At 44.1% G+C, this 20,247-nt stretch overlaps 1 protein-coding gene across 2 annotated transcripts in view; it reads right to left on the bottom strand.

Annotated features, from left to right (window-relative positions):
• RAP1B (RAP1B, member of RAS oncogene family) overlaps nucleotides 1-20,247 on the bottom strand; it is a 66,369-nt gene that overhangs the window by 6,891 nt on the left and 39,231 nt on the right. For both annotated transcript variants that reach the window (XM_090042497.1, XM_090042498.1), the window contains exons 4-7: nucleotides 19,597-19,653; nucleotides 15,390-15,530; nucleotides 8,173-8,316; nucleotides 5,218-5,333 (exon numbers count right to left, since the gene is read on the bottom strand). In XM_090042497.1, coding sequence (XP_089898623.1) covers nucleotides 5,247-5,333; nucleotides 8,173-8,316; nucleotides 15,390-15,530; nucleotides 19,597-19,653 — 429 coding nt within the window. In that variant the 3' untranslated portion in view covers nucleotides 5,218-5,246. The remainder of the gene's footprint in view (nucleotides 1-5,217; nucleotides 5,334-8,172; nucleotides 8,317-15,389; nucleotides 15,531-19,596; nucleotides 19,654-20,247) is intronic.

Raw genomic sequence — 20,247 nt, 5'->3', positions numbered from 1 at the left:
TGAGATTTCTGCGCACATGAATCAATCTAATTTTTAAAAGGGGACACACACCCAATTCTGCAGTCATTACACTTTAGACCAGGGGTTAATATTTTCAGGTTGTGGAGCCCTACTTTAGATTATAGAACATTCATAAAAAGTCTAACAAAGCGCTCCACCAGCTACTGTTCTGCTGTATTTCATATGATGCAAGTCTGTGCAATGCTATTTTTTTTTTACAGTGCTCTTAAAAATTGAACTCTGCCATAGCTAGGGCCAGAGAGAGATTCCATTGGAAGACTAATCTCTATATTTGAAGATCTAGAGACAGGCTAAATGACAGCACTGTTACCAATACAGCACCCTGATGAGGGAGAGGATTGTTCTTGAAGCATTATCCAAATTGTTTTAGGGCAGCACACCAGTGTATGCAGATATACCATATCTGGTATGCTACTTGAAATTAGAGTATAGTTATTATAGATTATTCAGATATACTTCAAGTCACCTCATTTACTTCTGAAGTCAATGTACCAACTTGAAAGTTAATTATCCATGGCTTTAAAGATCCATAGTGACACACTGAGTCACACCAGCAACAAAAAGGTACCCTCACAGGTTTTAGGCTTGTAGCACTACAAACATAAGCTGCTTTATTTTTCACCAGCAGCAGCTTAAGTCATCTTCAAGGATGGCCTCAAATAGAATGTGCCTTATAGTACCCTATTCCTTTGACTTCAAGTTTCGTTTAATTATAATCAGAGGGATGTAGGGAAGATGTACTACCAGAATTAACAACAGCTAGAGAATAAGCCCAATCCTTAAACTGAAAACCCAATTCAACATACGGCACAAACATTCCTTCCATCCTCCTCCTATGCGTCTGGCATCATAATGTAAATCTCAAAGTCACTTTACTCAGCCCAAGGCAGTTTGCCTATAAACTGTAAAGCAAAAGACACCACACTGCCTGCATGCTAGCATAGATCTCCATGCTATAGCTGCATTAATACAAAAGCTACAACAGTAAAATTATCTCCCTCCAGAGACCTCAAATACACTGAGTAGAAGGATGACAAAACCAAAAAAACCCCTATGCAGCATGGCACTGACAAAGAACAGAACCAGTAAAGTGTAATTCTATCCATCTGAACAGCCTGGATCAGCAGACAAGTCCACACCTTATGGTCAGTGATATCAAAGGCTAAAAACAGACCTGAAAGTACCAAAATGAATAGATAGTTGCACTAAAAGCAGGGGTAGGGAACCTGCAGAATACATGCTGGAGCATGGGACGCAGGCATTTTGTTTGACAGGTACACCTCAGAGCAGATGCCAGTGGAGCCACAAGGAGTCCAATCTTTGTTGTGCCAGTGCAGCCCCAACCCCTTCCCTGCCATCCGCCTCAGGGTGCACATGAACCTGCCACTGGCAACAAGCAGCCCAGGCTTTGTGGCAGACAGCAGGGGCCTGCCCAGAGCCCATGCTGGCTGTGGCAGGCACCTGGGAGGCTGCAAGTAGCTGCACCGGGGTCAACTGAGCCCTGGCCCAGCTTATCACTGGCACTAGGTGCATGCACATCTTGATGTGGATGGTGGGGAAGGGGCCAGGGTTGCACTGCCATAAGGATCGAACCCCACGTGGCTCCCCCACCATCCGCCCCTAGCATGGCAATGTCTTACAGGTTGTAAGGTTAGAAGGTAGGGGTGCACCGATAGAGATTTTTTTGAGCCGATACTGATAGCCGCTTTTTAACAAGCCATATTGGCTGATACCAATCCAATTGCTGATATGCAGCCCGGCAGAATGGAGAGCAGCATCTGACTGGTAAGTCTGTTGTGGGGGAAGGGGCAAAAAGGGAAGGAAGGAAGTGGGGGGCAGACAGAGGCCCCTACAATGAGGGAGGGAGTGGGGCTAGTGTTGGGGCAGACGCTGCACAGCCAGGGTGGGGCAAAGCTGTGGTTCGTCTGGGGGGTACAGGGAGGCAGCTCCTTTCACTGCACACAATGCCAGAAGGGCATGTGGGGCATGCACTCCCCAGATATGCATGTCGGGAGATGGTAAGCTACAGCAAATTTTGGGGTGGCTGTAGCCCGCCCCTATAGTCTCCTCTCCCAGCACCACCACTGGCACAGCCCTAGCTCAACACCCTCCACACTCCCCTGGGAAGATCCCAGCACCAGCCCTGGCCCCAGCCTGCAGCAGTAGCTTGTCCTCACCCCACGCACAGATTCAGCGGGCATGTGCCCCCCTCCCCGTGCTCTTCCTGGGTGCATGCAGTGGTGGGAGCTGCTGCCCCCGCTCCCCAGACAAGCCACTCAGCCCTAGCCCCACTCCTTCCCTCACTGCAAGGGCCTTGGTTTATCCCCCTACACCCTTTCCCCCACAGTAGGCTTACCAGCCGGACACTGCTCTCCACACTGCCAGGCAGCACTCCTGGCCACCTACATGCTGTGCCATGACTTCACTCACGCACAAATCTTTTATCAACGACATTAAAATCAGCCACATCAGCCAAAAAAAGCCAATTGTCGATAATGTAAATTTTCCTTATTTTGGTGCTGATACAATATGAACCAATGTATCAGTGCACCTCTACTTAAATGTGTTTTTGGCACACTACCCAAAAATATTGCTGACCCTTTCACTAAAGAGACTGATGTGCCCAGGCTGAAAACTCAACTGTCAAGGAGCAAGGAAGTCTGAGGATACAATGATAACAGTTGACTCACTTCCAAGTTGTCAAAAACAGCATTCTGAAGATTACTCTGAGCCTTCAATGGCATTCTTAAAGTATGAGTTTAGCCTTGCCAAACTTAAGTCAATTGTCATACTACTTTAAAGTGAAATAACCCAATAGTTCTAAATCAAAACATTAAGGACAATAAGAAGTCCTTTTTTAAATACATAGGGGGCAAAAAGAAGGTCCCGGGTAACATGGGGCCCTTGCAGGACGCATTGGGGAATTTGGTCATTACACCAGATGACAAAGCTAACATGTTTAACGATTTTTTTGCCTCTGTCTTCCTAAGTAGGGACCAGAACAGCCACCTCCCTACTGGGCCCCCCTCGGGCCCCAGGGGAGGCACACCTGGGCCAAAGGTTAGTGAAGAACTAGTTAGGGAGCTTCTGGAGGGGCTGGATGTATTCAAGTCAGCCGGCCCGGGCAATCTCCACCCTAGAGTTCTAAAGGAATTGGCCAAGGTCATTGCAGGACCCCTGGCACAGCTTTACAAGTACTCGTGGTGCTCCAGTGTGGTGCCGGAGGACTGGAAGAGGGCCAACGTGGTTCCCATCTTCAAAAAAGGGAGGAAGGAGGACCCAGGAAACTATAGGCCAGTTAGTCTCACCTCAATCCTAGGCAAGCTGTTTGAGAAAATTATGCTAGCACACATCCACGAGGGGCCAGCAGGGGACTGCATGCTTAGGGGCAACCAAAACAGGTTCATCAGTGGCAGGTCCTGTCAGACCAACCTGGTGGCCTTCTACAATCAGATTAGCAGATCATTAGCTGCAGGGGTAACAGTGGACATAGTCTTCCTGGACTTCCGGAAGGCTTTCGACACTGTCTCCCACCCCGTTCTCATTAAGAAACTGGGGGACTGTGATGTTGATGCCCACACAGTCAATTGGGTCGCCAACTGGCTGGAGGGCCGCACCCAGAGGGTGGTAGTGGATGGGTCCTTCTCAGCCTGGAAGGACATGGGCAGTGGGGTTCCGCAGGGCTCGGTCCTTGGGCCTGCACTGTTCAACATCTTCATCAGAGATTTGGACAAGGGGGTAAAAAGCACCCTGTTCAAATTTGCTGATGACACTAAGATGTGGGGGGATGTGGGCACTCTAGAAGGAAGCATCAGGCTACAATCAGACCTAGACAAGTTACAAGGGTGGGCGGATGCGAATAGGATGGGATTCAACACAGACAAGTGCAAGGTGATGCACCTCGGGAGGAACAACCGGCACCATACCTACAGGTTGGGGAACTCCCCTCTTGTCAGCACGGAAGCGGAAAAGGATCTGGGGGTCATCACTGTCTCCAAGATGAACATGGGCCGGCAGTGTGGAGAGGGAGTTAGGAAGGCCAACCGCACCTTGGCACGCATCCACAGATGCATCTCGAGCAGGTCCAAAGAGGTGATCCTCCCCCTCTATGCGGCGCTGGTCAGGCCGCAGTTGGAGTACCGCGTCCAGTTCTGGGCGCTGCACTTCAAGAGGGATGTGGATAGCACCGAGAGGGTCCAGAGGAAGGCCACTTGCATGACCAGGCGACAGCAGGGCAGGCCCTATGTGGAGAGGCTACGGGACCTAAACCTGTTCAGCCTCCAAAAGAGAAACTATTATAAACTAGTCAGGGGGGGACCAGCAGGCATTGGGGGAGTCCCTGTTCCCCTGAGCACTGCCAGGAGTGACCAGGAATAGCGGCCACAAGCTGGCAGAGGGCAGGTTTAGGCTAGATATCAGGAAGCGCTACTTCACAGTCAGGGCGGCTAGGACCTGGAACCAACTTCCAAGAGAAGTGGTGCTGGCTCCTACCCTGGGGGTTTTTAAGAGGAGGTTGGATGAACTTCTTGCTGGGGTCATTTGACCCCAGTATTATTTCCTGCCACGGCAGGGGGTTGGACTAGATGATCTATTGAGGTCCCTTCTGACCCTAGAAACTATTTCTTAGCAATATAGGACTGCCCCATGGCTTTCTTCCAAATAAAAGTTGTATCATACTTTATAGATTAAGTTCTAAACAAGACAACATACATTTTAAAGTTATCCCTTACAGTGCTGTGGACTTTAAGTAGCTAAATGCATATTCTTATGAACCTATATACAAAAAGTAAAGTGACATTTTATGTTGAGCAGAATATTGCAGTTTGCAAGGCATTTATATGTTCTATCAGCCCCTTTTATACAAATGAGCCCATTTTTTTTTTAACTGAGGTCATAAAATGTAGCTATCTTCAAAGTTAGTGTGGTATACACTTTTTTTAATATTAGGTTGTTTCTTTAGTCTGTCAAATCACTTTTGTCCATCACTACAAACACCACACCTTAAAAGCTACAAAGGCGTACTTACACTATAATGACAATGTCAAAACAGTCATTTGAAATACCTTTATCAAAGAGCTCGACTCAATTTGCGTTCACCATTACTTAAAAGTAAAAAAGAATACTTAAAGCAAGGTACCCATAAGTCAATAGAAACAACAACAAAAAAGTGAGGAAACTAAAAATAGGAGAACCTACCTGGCTCAGAGCTACAGTACAGCTATGCATTAAAGTAGCTGACAAGATGACTTTTTGCGTGCTTTTCCAGGCACTGGAGTTTTTCTGTTAATTTGCCGCACAAGGTCATAAAAGATCTAAGAACACACACAAAAAGAGAGCTGCTGAAAGGGAGAAAAATAACCTGTATGTGCCTCATGCATTTACCCCACAGAAACATTTAATTTAGTATCAGAAAACATTAAACTAATTATGTATGCCACTAGTACCTACTTGCTTTCTGAGTCAGATATACTGAATGATGCCAAGGTTCTTCCAGTCTAAAAATGAGGTGTATACATAACACTATATTTGGCATCCACAGCAGACACCGATGAGAAGTTTTCCGTATCAACACTTGGAATACCATGATGGAGCATGTACAATTTGTAATCGGGTGCTCATACCAAGACAGCCACATACACTAGACAGAGCCAAAAGCATGTTTATACTTTTGTAGAATTACACCTAAAACGAGCCTTTTCCCTTGAAGAAAGTTCTAGTCTATTTGTTTTGTATGTTTTACCATTTTACATACACCTGAAAATGGTTAAGGTTACACACTGGATACTGTTTATCAAAACTTCTGAGTCGCACTGGACCAGGATGTTTTGTTTTTGTTTTTTTATAAGTTACTTTTGATATCTCAGTACTATAATATATTGATTTTGTACAAAAAATTAAACATCAATTTGTTAGCACCTTCAGCAGTACACGACAACAGTAACAGCCCACAGCAAAAACACTTAAGGTTACCACACTCTGCCTTAACTCCTCTACATGAACTGTAAAAGGATGAGGATTTTCCAAGATCTCTAATTAAAGAGCAACTCAATAAGCTTCAAATACTACAATTAAATAGCTTTTGCTTCAATTAACATTCGCTCCCATCATGTCTCCTTTCAATCTCTGAATATTCTAAAACAAGGAAATGCATTGGCTGCAGAAACACTAGTAGTTTTAGTCATTTTCCATATTAGCATATGCTACTTCTACAAAAGGAGTCTTTTAAATACACGAATAGAAGTTCTATAAGCCATTAACTATACTGCTTTAACAGTTTACATAATGGAATTCTCAATTTGTTAATATACAGATGAATAGTCTCCAAAAAATCCAGTGAGTCAAATGCTTGCATTTACTGATACATACTTTTAAAACCAGATATGCCTCAAGTCATTTATATTAACCAAACTGATAGCTACATTGTGGAGGGGCATTTCCTGTGGAATAACTGGCTAACGTTAACCATACTCAATACAGGACTCCAAGTTAACCAACACTTCAGTTACAGTCACACAGCAAAAACCCTTTTGAGAAAAGGCAATAAACATACATTCTTTCCAACGTTTTCAATACAGTATATTAACACAGTCCTTACACACCACACAGAATGCATTAAGCAAGCAGAAATAAGGGATTAATACTCCAAAACCATGTGTTTATGGTAACGAAGCTAGCTTTAAGTTATAACGAGACCTATCTGTTAAGCCTGTGCTAACAGGGAAGTATTTGATTTGGATTCGGCCAATTTGGAGGACAGTGATTGAATTCGGAGATTCAGAATGCTGTCCTGAATCGATTCGGCTGAATTGGCTTTGGAAGATTCAGCAATTTGGATTAGCTGGGGAGTGGCGATTGGGACCTCTGGACACTCATGGCAGAGCCCCCCCACCAGTACAGGGCAGTGGGGATTGCCCCTCTCACCCCACTTGGCACCCACATGGCAGCTGCCCCCTGGCATGGGTGGAGCACAGCTCGGCAAGATGCTGCATGCTGTCTGGGAGCTGGGGTGGCTCCATGTGGCAGCGCTCAGCCCTAGTGGCCCCAACTCTCAGGCAGTGCACGGTGTCCTGCTGAGCTGTGCTGTACCCACGCCATGGGGCAGCTGTTACGTGGGTGCCAAGCAGGGGGACAGGGGCAATTCCCACTGCCCTGCATTATATTTGGGGGGGCGGGGGGGCGCTCTGCCACAAGTGTCCAGAGGCCCTAATTGCTGCTGCTTCAGCTGGTGGGTATGGGGCTTTTTTTTTCCCCCCCCCCAAGTGCCAGGACTAGACTGGGGCTGGGCAGGGCAGCCATGGAGGCTTCTCCTGCATCTCCCACAGCTGCCCGTCTCTGCCACAGCAGGGGGAGCCAAAGGAGTTATGCCTTGCTGCCACTTGCCCAGTTGGTGTGAGGAGGTGGGGGCTGCAATGCAGGCGCAACTTGCTTTGGGCAGCAGCAGGGCATAGCCCCTGCTCCCAGTGCTGCCACACCCGCATCAGTGCTGGGAGAAGGGGCTCTGCCTTGCTGCCGCCTGCCAGCTGGCATGGACGGGGTGTGTGGAATGTGGGAGCAGCAATGATGCAAGCAGAGGCTCTGCCCTGCTGCCACTTGCCCCCTTCTGCCTGGGGCGAGCCGTGCCCGCATCTTGTCCCCCCCACTCTACCCCCCCGCCCCAGCTGAGCAAGCAGCAGCAGGGCAGAGCCCCTGCTCCCAGTGCTACTGTGCCTGCATCCTGCACCTCCCACCCTGAGTAATGCACCCCAACTGGGCAGCTTGTCCCAGCCCCAATCCCTCCCCCACGTCCCTTGCCCCCTCTGTCAACCCAAACAGACTTACCAAATCAGTCAAATCTTTTTCCTAATCAGTTCGGATGCTTCGAATTGATTCAGAGCTTTTACTTGGTCTCCAAATTCGATTCAGATTTGAAGATTCAGTCCCCAAATCAGGCCGAATCTCCTCTGAATCAAATCAGCTACCAAAGCTTTGTACAGCCCTACTATCTGTTACTACACATATCTGACAATGTAAAATTTCTTGCATTGTTACGGGAAAGTTGTGCCAGCCGAACTCAAGGGGCACCGTTAGGAGAAACCAAAATCTGGTCCCTAGGTAATATTAAGCAGCAAAGCAGAACATCAATTTATTTCTTTATTAGGTCTGAAATCTTACCTCATTAACATTTATCTTTGATTTTGCAGATGACTCTAAGAATGCGCAATTATTCCATTGCCTTGCTAGGTTCTGACCTTGTTCCTTTCCCACAACTCTTTCATCTTCCAAGTCACACTTGTTGCCAACCAGAATCATAGGCACCTAATCAGGACAGATATTAAGTTATACATAAACTTTAAAACCAGAAATAGAATATAGTCATAAACAGGGGACAACACCAGCCTACATGAAAAACTCATTTCTTTATATCAGGGGTGTCAAAATTCATGTGGTCCTGTGGGCCACATGCGTGGTGCAGGACCAGTCCACAGTCCAGATGCAAGGCTGGCCTCAAATGTCCGATCAAGACCATACAGCTCCCCTCCCTCCCTGCACACTGGATCCAGCACCCATAATGCTTGCTCCAGCCAGCCCAGGACTGCACTGCATATAGCAACAGATCAGGATGCACATTGTACATGACATACACTCTGGGGTGAGTGCTGAGGGTCCTGGACTGGCTGGATTGGGCACTGTGTGTAACCTGTGCCCTGAACCAGCCATAGTGGGTATTACACCGACAGCAACAAGACAGCACAATCCTCCATCACAAAATTAAGTTTCATTATGGTTTAATCCTGAAATCCTCAATCTTCTTAGGTTTGTACATACACAACATAAACACAGCCAATTAAAGGTTTGTTCATCAATTAAACACATCTAGAGCCTTTTACCACCCAACAAATTTAAGAGATATCATCAACTTTCTTGAAACAAGTGACCATATTTACTCAAATACAAGACAAAAGTGCCTTCCCCTCCCCTGACCGAACCCAACCAGCATGTGGGAAAAGCTACTCGTCTTACATTCACATACAAAGCCTCATTAAATATACTGTCTATTGTTAAACTGTTGCCAAAAGCTGCACGTGCTCAGTAAGAAACCAACTATGAAGTTAATTAAATACAGCCAACACTGAGCATGGCTAAGACACATAGGCCACATTAGGCAACCATACTGATGGGAACTGTGCATGTGTGCCTTAAAAAAAGCAAAACAATAAAATAAAATAAAAGGGTGGGTGTTTTCTCCACAGGGAACTGGTACCATTTCTGGAGGTACTACAATACTAGGTTGCCACCAGGAATGCCAGAGCCAGCCCTCATACCCTCCCCTTGGTACCAAACATGCTATTGTTGTTCTTAGCCAAAAAGGTAGAGATGCTGATGGGAAAGATAGGAGACTGCAGCCCTTCTAAATAAAAAATACGATAGTGCCTATTGTAGTCAGTGCCTATAAGGGCCAACTCTTTTACAAGTCATGGTGAACCACCACACATAGGCTATGGGAGTGAAGAGGAAGTTAAAACTGGTTTCTTTCCCATTTCTCATGTGTCCTGCTTCTTCACCAGCCTTAAACACTGGCAAGCATCACCAAACAAGTCCAAACAACTCAGAATCTCTCTGTCTGTTGCATATAATTAGTGTGACCCTTCCCTTTGTGAGGCAAAGCCTGACCTGGCTGCCCTGTGCCTTATCTGCATATACATTTTTGGAGGATCCCAGGACATGTGACAAGAACACATGGTTCCAGTCTTTGAGGGGGTGGTAATTAGCACATGAATCCTCTGGGGGCAGGAGGGTAAAGGGGGACGGTCATATCTTTCCTCATTTCCATGTGGGCAGGGAGAGCATGGTCTGACAGTTAGAAGGGGAAGAAATTGGAAGGGCCATTCCCCCCCAGTTTAAAATTATTCTTGCTGTAGCAGTGGGAGGTGGACAAATTCAAGATAAAACCAACAATGATTAGATGCTATACCTGGAAAACATTAAGTCTATAATGTATTTTCCATATACAGAATCTAATTATTGAGGGGGTGGGGTTTGGTAATGTGTTTCCTAAATTCACAGTTACCAATAAAACAAGTAGAAGAATACATCTAAATGTATACTTAAGTTTCTGTCTCACATGTATACTTGTTCATCCCCTTACCCAGTTACCACCAAGGCATTAGTTGCAGCAGCATAGCTTTTTCAGGGGAACAATGTAAAAACAGTGGCTGCTATTTGGAGTAATCAACTTCAAAGAAAAAAATCCAAATGCCTTCTCCCTACTCCCAAAAAGATAATTCACAAGCCAGCATCGCTAGCAGAGCACCAAAATAGCCTGCTGTATCATGCAGGAAGGGAAGAGATGTTTGTTCCTTCCTCCCAATCTTTATTAGCATCCAAAAAGACCCCAAGCAGCAAGAGAAAGATGAGTTGATGTGAACTGGATACCAAGCATATAAACTGAGCACTACCAGACATATATGGCCCTCTAGCTACAGAATTCCTGTAGATGTTAATGTGATTTAGGTAGAATTTTACCCACAGGTTTCTCCCATGTCAAGGAGGAAGGAAATTTTAGCATATCTGCATGCATGATCTGCACACAATTACTCCTCAAAAAGAATAAAGATAATAAAAGAGAAAGAAAAAGAGTATCAAGATTTGCTACTGTGATGCTCTAGAAGTTAGCCTTAATAGCAGCCCAGTTGCTTCTGAAGTATTTTAAGCAAGAAAACAAAGAGAAAGGAGTTCCTGTTCTATGCTGCAGCCCACTTTAAGCACTTAAGAAAAATCTACTTTTGCCAGAGAATATTGCAAAAATAAGATTTTAAGCCTATCTGCAACTTGAAAATAGACCCTACTTATTAATCTAAATGCCCTTAAAGTTCAGCAACTGAACAGAAGGGGAGGTAGCAGCAGAGACCTGAAATATGTATTTAACACATTAAGCTAAGGGTGAGTGAAAAGAAAGAGAGCCTTTTCCTTTACTACTTATATAAGTAAAGAGCATGGTTAAACCCTGTACAAACTAGGGGCTGTGACAAGCTTAGTGACGCCCCACACATGCATTTTATAAAAAAGCTAAACACTGTTCTGATATAAAATTTTCCCCAACAAGCCAACACAGAAAAGAGAACAGCAACTAAAAGTAAATAAAGAACACAGATATAACGCACACAGTGGTGCAAGTCACTCTTCTCATTAGCTTTTCTGGGGTTTTTACACTGGAGGAAAAGGGGCAAGAAAGAAGCAGGCATGGGCAGCAGCACAGGTACATGAAGTAAAACAACCACCAATCTCCAGCTAGCCTTAACAGTTAAAACTGCAGCCAGTTTAAAAATGGGCCTATCCCACCCCCAGCAAAAGAAAGCAAAGAATCCAACAGAAAATGAGGAGGTAAACAAAGCATAAAAAGATTTCATATAATCCTTTGGTAGCAAATAAGTGGCTATGGGAGTTTAAGTTTAGGACTTAACAGATGACTTGTGGTCAAAAAACCCAATGGATATAGTTTACTGAAGGTCCTTTGCCAAATTCTTCTCGCCTTGCCAGGAAATATTAACTTTGTATTCCTCCATCTTCCCAAAAATATCTTTCCTAATTGTATTTATTAGTAAAATACTGCAAAAAAAAGATTCAGTCGCTACACAGGAGTAGGCAATTATTTCGGGCAGAGGGCCACTCACTGAATTTTGGCAAGCCAAAGGCCACATGACAGGCAACTAGGGGCAGATAAATATGAATTCTCTAAAATTTTTAGGAGCCCCACAGGCTGGATAGAATGGCGTGGCAGGCCACATCTGGCCCACGAGCCACATTTTCCCCACCCCTGCACTACCAGGTACTCAAGTAGGGGATGACCTAAATCAGCAACCTAGTGATCGATGGGAAGCTGGGAGACAACAACCATGAGCTGATCATCTTCACTATCGCCGTAAAGCTGGCAAGTTAGTCAGCAACACTGAAGTCCTTGACTTCAGGAAAGCAGACTTTGACAAGCTCAGGAGGCTTGTCAGTGAGGCCCTAGGGGACCACAACCCCAGATGGAAGGGAGTTCAGGAAGAGCAGTTGCTCCTCAAGGGAGCAATCCTCAGTGAAAAAGCTAATGCTATTCTATCTCGGAGGAAAGGCAGCAAGAGGGCAAAGCAGCCCCCATGGCTCTCCAGGGATCTAGCAGACCTCCTGAGGCTAAAAAGAAAGGCCTACAAAGGATGGAGGATGGGATTCACCTCCAAGGAGGAATATTCTGCACTGGTCCAGGTCCTGCAGGGAGCAAACTAGGAAAGCCAAGGCTGCAACTGAACTCCAACTAGCTTCAGGCATCAAGGACAACAAAAAGTCCTTTTTCACATATGTGGGGAGCCGGAGGAAAAGCAACGGCAACACTGGACCCCTGCTCCACCAGATGGGACAGCTGACGCCCAGGAAAAAAAACAACCTATTAAACAGGTATTTTGCATTGGTCTTTCATCAGTCCCATGGGACACCCACGCCCACTACGGGACAGGGAGGTCAGGGTGAGCCTGCCTTCCACCAATGCTGACCTCATGAAGCCTTGAGAGGCTGGATACTTTCAAGTCAGCCAGCCCTGACAATCTACACCCCAGGGTACTCAAGGAGCTGGCGAGCATCATAGCCCAGAACTTTGAGAACTCCTGGAGCTCTGGTGAAGTGAATAGCAAGGGCCAATAGCAAGGAAGACTGGAAGAAGGCCAATGTGGTGCCGATCTTCAAGAAAAGGAGGAAAAAGTGGATCCAGCTAACTATAGGCCCATCAGCCTGACTTCTAACCCAGGGAAGATCTTAGAAAAGTTTATTAAAAAGGCCATCCTTAATGGACTGGCCAATGCCAACATCTTGAGGGACAGCCAGCACAGGTTTGTTGCGGGTAGGTCTTGCTTGACCAATCTCATTTCCTTCTACGACCAGGTGACCTATCACCTGGACAAGGGAGAAGAGATTGATGTCATATATCTTGACTTCAAAAAAGCCTTTGAGCTGGTATCCCATGATCACCTCTTGGTGAAACCTGGCCAATTGGGGCCTTGGGTCCACCATGATCTGCTGGCTGGGGAATTGGCTCTGTGGTTGGACCCAGAGGGTGGTAATTGACGGAAGTCAATCATTGTGGTGCCCTGTAACCAGTGGGGTCCCCAAGGCTCCGTCCTTGGACCTATATTGTTCAACATCTTTGTTAATGATGTGGACACTGGAGTCAGAAGCAGACTGGCCAAGTTTGGATGACACCAAACTTTGGGGCAAAGCATCCACACCAAAAGACAGGAGGGTGATCCAGGCAAACCTGGACAGGTTCTGCAAATGGGTAGACGAGAACCTGATGGTGTTTAACACTGAAAAATGCAAGGTTTTCCACACCTTGGGAAGAAAAACCTGCAGCATCCTTACAGGCTCAGCAGTGCTACGCTGGCTAGTACTATGGAAGAAAGAGACTTGGGGGTCATGATTGACCACAAGATGAACATGAGCTTGTAATGCGATGCTGCAGCTAGTAAAGTGACCAAAATGCTGGCTTGCATCCATAGATGCTTCTCAAGCAAATCCCGGGACGTCCTTCTCCCCTTGTACTCTGCCGTGGTGAGGCCGTAGCTGGAGTACTGTGTCCAGATTTGAGCTCCACAATTCAAAAAGGATGTGGATAAGCTTGAGAGAATCTGGAGAAGAGCCACGTGCATGATTAGAGGTCAGGAAAACAGACCTTACAACAACAGGCTGAGATCTATGAGGCTCTTTGTGCCACTTAGGGTGATCTGATGGCCACCTATAAGTTTATCGGGGTGACCACCAGTATTTGGGGGAATGTTTGTTCACCAGAGCGCCCCAAGGGATGACGAGGTCATTTATCAGATCGGAGATAATCCAAAGTGATTCGGAAACATCAAGAAGATTATATGAATGTGTTAGAATTAAGTTTTTTGAGAACACCTGTTTCTAGTAACTCAGCTTTTGCCTCCACACATCCCATTTGTTGTGGAAGAAACAATAGGGCCTATACTACATTGGTATAAGGGCTATGATGTTAAGAACTTAAGGGAAAGTTTGCACAGCCTATCAAGTTCTGCCACTGACATTTATAATATAAGCAGAAGCCAGGGCAGAGTGGTACCTTGTAGACCACAGGTGGCCAACCTGCAGCATGTGAGCCCTAAGTGGCACAAGAACTCTCTGTGTAGGACACAAATCAGGAAGATGACAGGCATCACAGGAAAGGAACAGAGTAGGCAAGGAGATACAGCAGAGAGCAGAAAGCCGAGCAGCAGATTAGGCAGGGGAAGCAGATCAAAGTAGCACACCTGCCAAAAAAAGTTAGCTCTTACTGTTACAGACTAACTCTGCCCTAGTTTGGAACCAGTTGATTTTCTAGGATCATCCAAAATATATTTGCTAAAAAGTTATGAAAGAAATACAGGAAACCCATGCTATTCACAAACTCTGGGTTTGCGGATTCAAATATTTGCAGGGGAGGGCAGAGCCAGGAGGCAGGCAGAGAGCAAGCCCTGGGACATGGAGGGAGATGGCAGCAGCACCTTCTCCCCCAGCGGCATTTTTTTGTCGCCACCGCCAGAGGCAGCCGTGGCAGCACTTGAAGCAGCTGCGGCCGCACTCGGGGGAAGGGGATGGTCTCCAGGTGCTGTGGGGGAGCAGAAAGCAGCTGTGGGGCCTGACATGGAGCCCCATCAGTATTCGCAGATTTCACCAATTACAGGGATCTCCAGAATGTATCCCCTGTGAATGGCGAGGATCTCCTGTACTGCTATTCAATTTTACATAAAGTGTTTTGCTTCTACCCAAGTCATACTGGCTTACTCTAGTAAGACAGTTTTTAACTCCACTCTTGTTATGCAGGGCTACAGTTACAGAAGGAGGAGCTGGATTATACTCTTCTCGTGTCTTAATAGACGATCTATTTACAGGGCCAGCTGCAATTATGAAAACCCTTCTTAGAGCAGCAAGTTTGCATATATATTACCAAAATGATACATGAGGAAGGAGTGCGGAGGGGGGGGAATCCGCTGACATGGCAAAACAAGCAATTAGAAAAATAACCTTAACGTTTAACCTTTGTGGTACAAAAATCCCACAAAGTCTTTATTGGATCAATCAATCAGTTAAAGCAAAACTGAATTCGAAGGACAAATCACAGTTTTTCAGGCAAAACTTTTATCAGGTTTAATAAATAAGGGTTGTAGAATCTGGCTTACGAGAGTTTACCTAGACATATCTTAAAATGACTTTCCGGACCAAACTGGTCAATTTGCCTTTCAAATTAAAGCTTGGAATGAATAAAATCATACTTCTGGTTAAAGTATGAACAGTTTTTAAAAATATTAGGATGAGGACTTTAAAATATCAGTTTTTCTACAGTGTTTTTTTAGGCTACTCACATCATCAGTGTCTTTGACTCGAAGAATCTGTTCTCGTAGGTCCTGTAAATCATTAAATGTGGATTGTGCTGTGATAGAATATACTAATGCAAAGCCTTGTCCATTTTTCATGTAGAGGTCTCTCATTGCCGTAAACTGTTCCTGTAATAAGGAGAGACATTGGATTTGATTTTGTGCTTTTTTACTTACTGAAATCATACACAACTGAAGGATAAGCCACACAAGGTTAATGCAAGTAATGACAATTTTTACATCTTAAAACCTTTTGTTAAAAAAAGTTTAACCTATGCATTGTGCTTTATGAATAGTATTGGGTTTTAAGTATGTGTATATAAACAAAATATCTGCACTAAAACTATTATTTGGGAAAATGCTAAGAACTGTAGTCTCCAGGTCATTTGATCTGGCTGGAAAAGCTTTGTGAGTCCAAAAAAGGAGACATGATACAGAAAAATTACAATGATTCTAACCTCAGAGAATCCTATTGCCTCCGTTAAAAAGTAGGAACAACTGCAAAGAGTTTATTAAAATAATGCACTGTTTTAATTTCATAATAACTTATTCAGTCACAAGAGGCACTGTCTGAAATGAAAGCTCCTGGTTAAAACAAGTATACAGTCAAGTTCTCACTAGTTAAGACCCATTCTCTCTTATAACTTAAACACTAGGGCAAACAAACTCAAGACAGTGACATTTACTTGCTTTTGCTGTACCTGACTGAACCTTGGAATAGAACAGAACAATGCGTGGGGTCACATTCAACTAAAATGAGAAAACTGTACAAGAGACTAGGTCTTTTAAAAACTGGTAAGGTTCTGATTTGACGCTCTTCCATTGTATGGATATAGTGAAACATGAATTCTCAGATTCTTCCATTTTAAAAAACACAAGCAAGAAGAAACTAAATTCAAATTAAGTTTCATCAACCACTCATTTGTTTGGCCTCAGTCCATGACATTTGTATTGGAACACCAGATACAAGACTGGAAAGAATCTCCCACATTGTTAAATCCAACTCTCTAACACTGTAGGTAGGCAAAACACAATCCTTTCTACAAACTGATTAAATTGATTCTTAAAAGTAGTTTAACAAAAAAACCCCAAAAAACAACAAATCAAAAAACCCACTTACTAGCACCTCCTTGAAATTCTAACAGAAGACTGATCCACATCTTACTGCTCTGTTTATTATGTGGCTGCTTGAGACTATAGGAGACCAACTCAATGAACTGGTATTTCCCATCCACGCCTTTATTTCAAAGTTCAACTACTCCTTCACAGCTTTAATACCACTATTTTTAAATTCTAGGTGGTTGAAAATGAAATAAGTGCTCCTGAATTAAGTGAAATATATCAGATGCTAGATGGCACACAAACTCATTACAGTGATATTTACAAATATACAAGCTTCACATTTCACATAGGGTCTCATTTCAAGGGTCCAACACTATTTTGTTCTACTGTAATAACTGAAGATAGACACAACTGTACATTTGAATGCTCGATCCTGAGCAGTCTGAAGAGATTCTGCACCTTTTGAGAAGCACAAATCCCTTCCGAATGGCTCTTTGTTATTTAATTATAAATGAGGATAAAAGTACTATTAAAAAAAAAAGAGAGAGATGAGACACTGGCAAAGACTTAAATTAGATTCAACTAAAAAATTAAAACTTGGTATGACCAGAAGGAGTGTCTAAAATTAAGGGAAATTAAACTTTAAAGTAATAAATTATAGCAAAAGGCAGCCAATACTATGCAATGCCTCTGCATGCTGCTGTTGTTCTATTACTAATGCTTCTGGCATTCAAAGTTGGATAAAAATATTAGCTGTTTTGATTAAAATGCCACTCTGTCTTTACATAGTTCTGCACCATTTTAAGTGAAACGCTTATTTATCCCATGGAAGTGATACTGGAGCACAACCCCAGAGCTCCCAGTTTCTTGTTACTGTACAACTGCTTATCCCAAGGAAAAGGCTGTGGTTTGCCTTGGGATAACTCCTTATCCCCACAGTTCCACTGCCCTTATAACTGGGAATCTCTGGCAGTTCTAGGTGGCCCACATGTTGGGTCATGAAAGAAATTTTAGGTTTCCCTTTCCAGAGAAAGGTCTAGCCTGGAATACCACTTGCCCAGAAATCACTCTCTCTGCAGGCAAGCAATAAAAGGAGACAAAGCAACAAAATGATTTATTAATACAGGAGAAGAGAATTTTACAAGAAAAGCTGACCATAAGTTTGGAAACAGAAAAGCAAGACAAGTAAAGTTACTTACACTCATCTGGCTATACCCTAGCCTTTGTGAGAGCCCTGTCAGTATGTCCAGAAAAATAAGGCTTCTTGCCAATTCTGCCAGCCCTGGCTGCTGGGGACCCTGGACTCTCCTTAGCCTGGGATCATCCAAAGACCCCAATTCTATCCTAACTAATCTCTAAAAACCTTGAGTCAGCATCCCCTCATCACTATTATTTTAACTGCTAATGAGTCACAGAATTCCCCAGAGATTTGTTGTCCTGGTTCTGATCAGACCTAAGGAAGGATGTCTTGTATTCGAAAGTTTGTCTAACTCTATCCCAGGGACAAGGAGGCGATCCTCCCCCTCTATGCAACACTGGTCAGGCCACAGCTGGAGTACTGTGTCCAATTCTGTGCGCCCCACTTCAGGAGGGATGTGGACAACATTGAGAGGGTCCAGAGGAGGGCCACCCAAATAATCCAGGGACAGCAGGGCAGACCTTACAATGAGAGACTGTGGGACCTGAACCTGTTCAGCCTTCACAAGAGAAGGCTGAGGGGGGACCTGGTGGCCATCTGTAAACTCACGGGGGGGGGGGGGGGGGGGGGGGGGGGACACGACAAGAAGGGTTTGGGAAAGACCTTGTTTCCCCTAGCGCCCCCTGGCATAACAAGGAATAACAATCATAAGTTGTTGGAGAGTAGGTTTGGATTAGACATCCGTTAAGAACTACTTCACAGTTAAGGCGGCTAGGATCTAGAACCAACTTCCAAGGGAAGTGGTGCTGGCTCCTACCCTGGGGGTCTTTAGGAGGAGGCTTGATGCCTACCTGGCTGGAGTCATTTGAGCCCAGTTTTACTCCTGCCCAGGCAGGGGGTTGGACTTGAAGATCTACAAGGTCCCTTCTGACCCTATGTCTATGATTCTATGATCCCAATGACATAATTCACCCAATAAAAGATAACATCCTAAGAAATCCTTGTCTCTCGAATAATTTCTGGACCATCACAACTACAGGATCACTCTTACACTACCACTGTCTCCCCAACGCACTTGGCCTATTAGCCATAGGTGCTCCATTTCTCTCAAATGCCTTTGCTATTGTCCAGTTGTTTTTCCCCAGTACAGGCCGACAATGCCTTGTGTGTCCAACCCAATAATGTCTCCTGCCTGTGTCTGGTAGTGGCAATTGTTTAACTATGCACGCTTCAGTCCCTTGGCTAAACTATGCCCCAAATTATAAAAAAGACATATATAGACAGTATAATCTATAGAGCAATAAAAGCAACATAAATGGACACATGGGCTTTCCAGTGAGACCACGCATAGCATATCAGAACAAAACACAAAAAAAGGGTGAGGATACCTGATGTTTTGGTGGTTTAATGGGGTTTATAACAACCATATACTGTTACTGTATACACCCCTTCCCTCAAACACCCCCGCCCCCTTCACTAAATGTTGATCAGGCCATAAAGGCAAAATTCACCCGTGTCTAGCCTGTCAGCATAAATGGTATTCAAGTAATGCATAGGCTTTATGTCCAACATTGCCTAAATAAACAGGAAGCAACACTAAGTGTTAGAGACCATCCCATACCTTAAAATAAAGGAAAAGACACAATGTGGAATCTCTAACAGTAATACTGTGACTACTCCAAACTATCACCTTTGGGTTAAATTTAAGACTCATGCACAGGTGAATTATCCTTTATAAAATGCTGGCAGAAGGCCTACGCTGATCACCATGCTTAATTTTATGTTTTCCTAATAAGACAGAATGAATCATAAGCAACTACAATTCATTTTCTGCAGTTCCAATTCTGCTTAAAAGGCTGGTCTGGTGAACAGCTGTCTTCAGGGGATAAGTGTGATCAGTATAACCATTTTTGTCATTCCCTTTCCTGCAATAATTCAGCTTTAAATTGCCTTAAGTCTTGTGAATATGTACTTAGGATAGCTGGTTTTACATACCGTTCCTGCAGTATCTAAGATTTCAAGCATACACTGTTGTGCATCTACTTCAACTTGCTGCCAATGGAAGAGAGAGACCATGTTAAAATATTTTTCTTCTCAAAACAAGTACAATCAAATAGGAAACTTATTTTATACAATCAAGCGTATTATGCACAAGTTAAAGTAACGGGGAAAAAATCTTGAGTTTTTAAGCTCACACACCAGAAGCAGGCAATATTTTCAAGAATGACTGACACTCGATTCATTTTTGAAAGCGATACTTTGATGCTTTCAAAAACTTACCCACATACTAAAAAGGAGCCATTATTTTTAAACATAGTAACTAGCAATAAAACAGCTAATTTCTACTTGTTTCATGTGCTCACTGTGAACACATATACTCAATATTTTAGGGGAAAAAATATTCAAAAGCTAGAGCCAGAGTAGCATCCCTGCAATCATTAGAAGAGCAATTTAGATCAACAAGGGGATAGAAGAAAAGATAACATATATACAAGCTTATAAGCAGACTGATAACCTAATCTGTGTTTTTCCTAGCCATATCAGTTCATTTCATCTGTTGGTTTGCCAACTGAGGACCAACAGCCTTGCTCTGCAAATTCATACCTATAGCAGAATTTTTTGCATGTGTATAAGCAGCACAAATTT

The sequence above is a fragment of the Crocodylus siamensis genome, chromosome 4 (assembly GCF_052110815.1).
Source record: "Crocodylus siamensis isolate JL-2025a chromosome 4, ASM5211081v1, whole genome shotgun sequence".
NCBI lineage: Eukaryota > Metazoa > Chordata > Crocodylia > Crocodylidae > Crocodylus > Crocodylus siamensis.
The sequence above is the reverse complement of the archived record's forward strand: the minus strand, read 5'-3'. Positions and strand labels throughout refer to the sequence as shown.